This window comes from Mizuhopecten yessoensis, unplaced genomic scaffold (genome assembly GCF_002113885.1).
Source record: "Mizuhopecten yessoensis strain PY_sf001 unplaced genomic scaffold, ASM211388v2 scaffold7521, whole genome shotgun sequence".
In the NCBI taxonomy this organism is placed as follows: Eukaryota; Metazoa; Mollusca; class Bivalvia; order Pectinida; family Pectinidae; genus Mizuhopecten; species Mizuhopecten yessoensis.
Genome location: NW_018407089.1, coordinates 510,008 through 514,299, shown reverse-complemented (window position 1 = coordinate 514,299; position 4,292 = coordinate 510,008). Strand labels below are relative to the sequence as shown.

Here is a 4,292-nt window from a genome sequence, read left to right as displayed (position 1 = left end):
AGTCGGCATCAGTTCCGCGCTATCACAAGGAGACAAACACGAACATATCGCAGCCTCCCAAAATACACACACATACACTACACGCATGCATCTTGCACACAGGGGAGGCCGTCCTTAAATGACCTTAGCTGTTAATAGGACGTTAAACAAAATCAAACAAACAAACAAACAAACAAAATCCTTTAAGGATGTGTTTCAAATGTATGCGTGTATGCTGAAGGCTTCATGTTAATTGATTGGTCTCTGTTTCTGATGCCGCCTTCATGGGAAGCAGCATTTAAAGATCCCCTGCTATTTAGAGAAATTACGGGTTGGAAATAAAACAATGTACACCACTCTTTCCGTGTTGAATAAAACCTCTCGTTAAACGTAATACCAATCGTTATTTTCAGAAAGATTTTCCATCCTCTGAAGCAATTATCGACTACTTTGTCCAGACAACGTCAGATAACGACACGATGGATATCACAGTAGACAGTGAGGCAGCCGTCCTCGTCATTACAATCACAGGACCAAACAACTTATCGCAAGCGTATCTGTCATTCCCAAATGGTGAACGTACTATCTTGTTTTATAATTATTTAAAAGGATTCATTGTGTTACTTTACAATTTCTAATATTTGGTACATACAGCTAGCTATATAACGTTCAAGTTTAGGTTTTATTCGGTTTAAAGCCATATTAGCAGTTACATATATTGTACCGTACGCGTACATGTGTGTACGTGTGCAGGGGCGGTATATTGGTTATTTCCCTGACGATGGCATAGTGCTACCTGACTGAAATACCATGCCGACGGCACCAATCACAGCATTCCGCCCGATCACATAATACTTCGTACCATGTCTTAGATTTTTCCTTATGTTTTTACGCTGTAATATTTGTTATTTTTTTCTTCTTTCCCTAGGTACAAAGCAAGCATTCCCGACGAAGCTCGCTACACAATACTACTCAAGTCACACAATAACTATGTCAATACAGGTACGAGTAGGATTAAGGCTTGTACACATTCCACAACGTTTGTTTTTTAAACAATATAAACAGTTTGTTCCTGCGATTTGTTTTTATATGAAATACGTCCGACATGATCATGATGATTGAGAAACGTACTGTCTACAAGTGAGAGTATCCATTCTCGTATCAAGCTCATTTGCGAATATTATTTTCATAGAAAATAACAAAAAATGTTATGAAATCTTTACTTATTTATGGGATTTGTATTAAGGATAACGTTTGAGAGAATATATATTGTTAAGGACATGCGAAATAAACTTGAGCTCTTGAATCATCAAGGTCAGTTTTACATCAAATTCGACTTTTGTAATTCTTTAATGATATGTTAGGTTATCTTTTGGCTTCATTGGTAAGAATGTTAAATCAAACCGATTGCTGTCTTTTAAACACTATTTGAAAGTATTCTACAAATCAATTTGCTTTATATAACAATGGATACCATAAAGAAGTGTGTTAGCAACAAGTTTAATATTTAGACAAAATTCACTTGTATACACATTGCGCATGTATTTTTGTATCACATATTCATATCTGAATGTTATAACTGATTTATTTCCAGAGACCTTCTCCTGGAATTTGGAAATTGACCCGAATTATGAACAATTCCTGGAAAGTTAATGTTACCGCCTCCACATATATGGATATCGACAGCCAACTGAAGGAAACAGATGAATATGGAATATCGTATGTGACGGATCGTAATCCTATTATGGGTATGTTATATTTAATTATTAAATCGTATCTGTTTTCTGTAACTGTTCAAAAGAATGTTTTCATATGTAACAATTTTAATGCAAGTCAAATAAAAGTAGTCGTATCATTAAACAAAAGTAAAGGGTACACAGCAAGGGACCTAGCGGCGTCGAGAATAGATGCAGGGAAATATGATGTAACTATCAGTATTATTTAATAAATAAATATTTTGAATACCGCTCCCTGCAATCAAAGTTTGGGCCGTATAAAGGAATGATCCTGTCCGTCCGTCCGTCCGTCCATCCATGTTCCCTGTAAACGTTACTTTTTCTATTCTGAGTTTTAGATACAGTGAAGTACACAATATGTAGATGTCCGTGAAGAAAGGAATTTGCGATTCGACTATTTTATGTTATGGCCTTGAAACTTTAAGTTTCTGTTCCAGAAATCTTGCGACCACACCTCCCCCAAGCTTCCTTAACTTTTATTTCGTAACTTGGCAAAAATTGAAACTACATGATATGTAGGTGTGTATAAAGAAAGGAGTTTGAAATTTATGTATTTAACTAGAGTTATTATATTTAAAACTCTAAATTTCTAAACCAAAAAACCCTGTCAGCGTAACTCCTTTTCAGCTATTTGTTTAATTTTGTTTTTGTAACTTGGCATAATAAAACTATATCATAGGTGGATAGGCTTGAAGGGATGTTTTTTATCTTCTTTGGCTAGTTTTCCTTGAATTATGGCCCTTAAAACTGTAATATCTGCTTAAGAAAAAGTGTAAGCTCAAGCGGGGTGTATATATTTGTTGGCTCACTCACATTGCGCTGTAGTTTTACAACGGACATACTGAACCCTACGTGAAATAATTAAATGTGGTAGTTTAATCAATATAGATATCCTGAGCTGTTTGTTTGATATTTTGTAACTAGGCATAAACACTGTATCATATGAAGAAATATTTTTTTTATCGTCTTTGGCTAGTTATGTGGTAGATATATAAATATAATTGTTACTGTTTGATAAAAAATTATATATGATACTGGTGTTTAAATATCACAGGTAAAAACTACACCCTGGAAGTCCTTGCCTATAATCTGAACTCGACGTTGACGTCCTTCTCTCTGCATCTTTTAGACGAACGGGGAACTGATTTATTTAGCCGGCCCGTGCATATCACATTCGGTTTTTCGAAAATAAATGGGTATATACCTATTATGATTCCAACGAAGGTAAGTGATAAACAGCAGAATGGTTAGATAAATCCTACCTCAAGTTATCCATGTATTACTGATTGAACTCTTTCATCACTAGAACGCGCCTCTATTTGTGAAATACATGCGTGATTGCTTTTCATGTGTAATCTACTCTCACGCGTGTGAACTAATGCTGAATCTGTTCACATGTAATCTACATGTGTGAAGTAATGCTAAATCTGTCCTTGTATACTCCTACTGTTTCTTTTGTATGAAATAATGTTGTGGTATCTTACTGTTTCACATGTTTGAAATAATGATGTGAAATCTTACTGTTTTACATGTAAGAAAATAATGCGGAATCTGTTCATGTATAAACTTACTGTTTCGCATGTATGAAATAATGATGTGAAATCTTACTGTTTTACATGTAAGAAAATAATTCTAAATCTGTTCATGTATAAACTTACTGTTTCGCATGTATGAAATAATGATGTGTAATCTTACTGTTTTACATGTAAGAAAATAATTCTAAATCTGTTCATGTATAAACTTACTGTTTCGCATGTATGAAATAATGATGTGAAATCTTACTGTTTTACATGTAAGAAAATAATGCGGAATCTGTTCATGTATAATCTTACTGTTTCGCATGTATGAAATAATGCTAAATCTGTCCTTGTATAATACTACAGTTTCTTATGTATGAAATAAGGATTGGTAATCTTACTGTTTCGCATGGAAGAAATGATGCTGAATCTGTCCATGTGTTGGTTATAATGATACTTTTTAACAATACATCTCATACATATGAACATTAAACAATGTTTGCTTTGATGATGATGATATTGATGATGATGATGATGATGATGATGATGATGATGATGATGATGATGATTGGTAATGGATGATGATGAGGATGATACTTTGGTGATTGATAATAATGATGATTTTGATGATGATGATGATATCTAAGTGTAATCTTGCTTAATCATACTTAAGAAATATTGATGAATCCGACTATGAAATAATGCTGAATCTATCTATGAAATATTGCGGAATCTGTCCATGAAATAATGGTGAATCTGTCCATGAAATAATGCTTAATCTGTCCATGTTTAATCTACTCTCTCTGTAATGTTTTATTTGATTGATGTTATTTGGTTGACCTCTTCACTTATTACTGTGTGTCAGAGCGTAATAAACAATCTTGAAATCTTGAATCCTAAAACAAATTGTCGGGAAGCGGAAAACATAATGCTTAGGTCTCCAGGTAGCAATAAATCGGCAACCGATCAGACTTAGTTTCCTCAATGTCCCCAATGTATACATGGGATTTATAGAATATATATATATATATATTTTTTTTTTTTTTTTTTTTTTTTTTTT

The 4,292-nt window shown here is 33.6% G+C and overlaps 1 protein-coding gene across 1 annotated transcript in view; it reads left to right on the top strand.

Moving 5' to 3' along the window:
* Positions 1–4,292, top strand: part of LOC110453829 — a 34,761-nt gene that overhangs the window by 20,317 nt on the left and 10,152 nt on the right. Inside the window, exons 15-18 of the mRNA XM_021503002.1 lie at positions 393–552; positions 908–981; positions 1,574–1,727; positions 2,770–2,939. Coding sequence (XP_021358677.1) covers positions 393–552; positions 908–981; positions 1,574–1,727; positions 2,770–2,939 — 558 coding nt within the window. The remainder of the gene's footprint in view (positions 1–392; positions 553–907; positions 982–1,573; positions 1,728–2,769; positions 2,940–4,292) is intronic.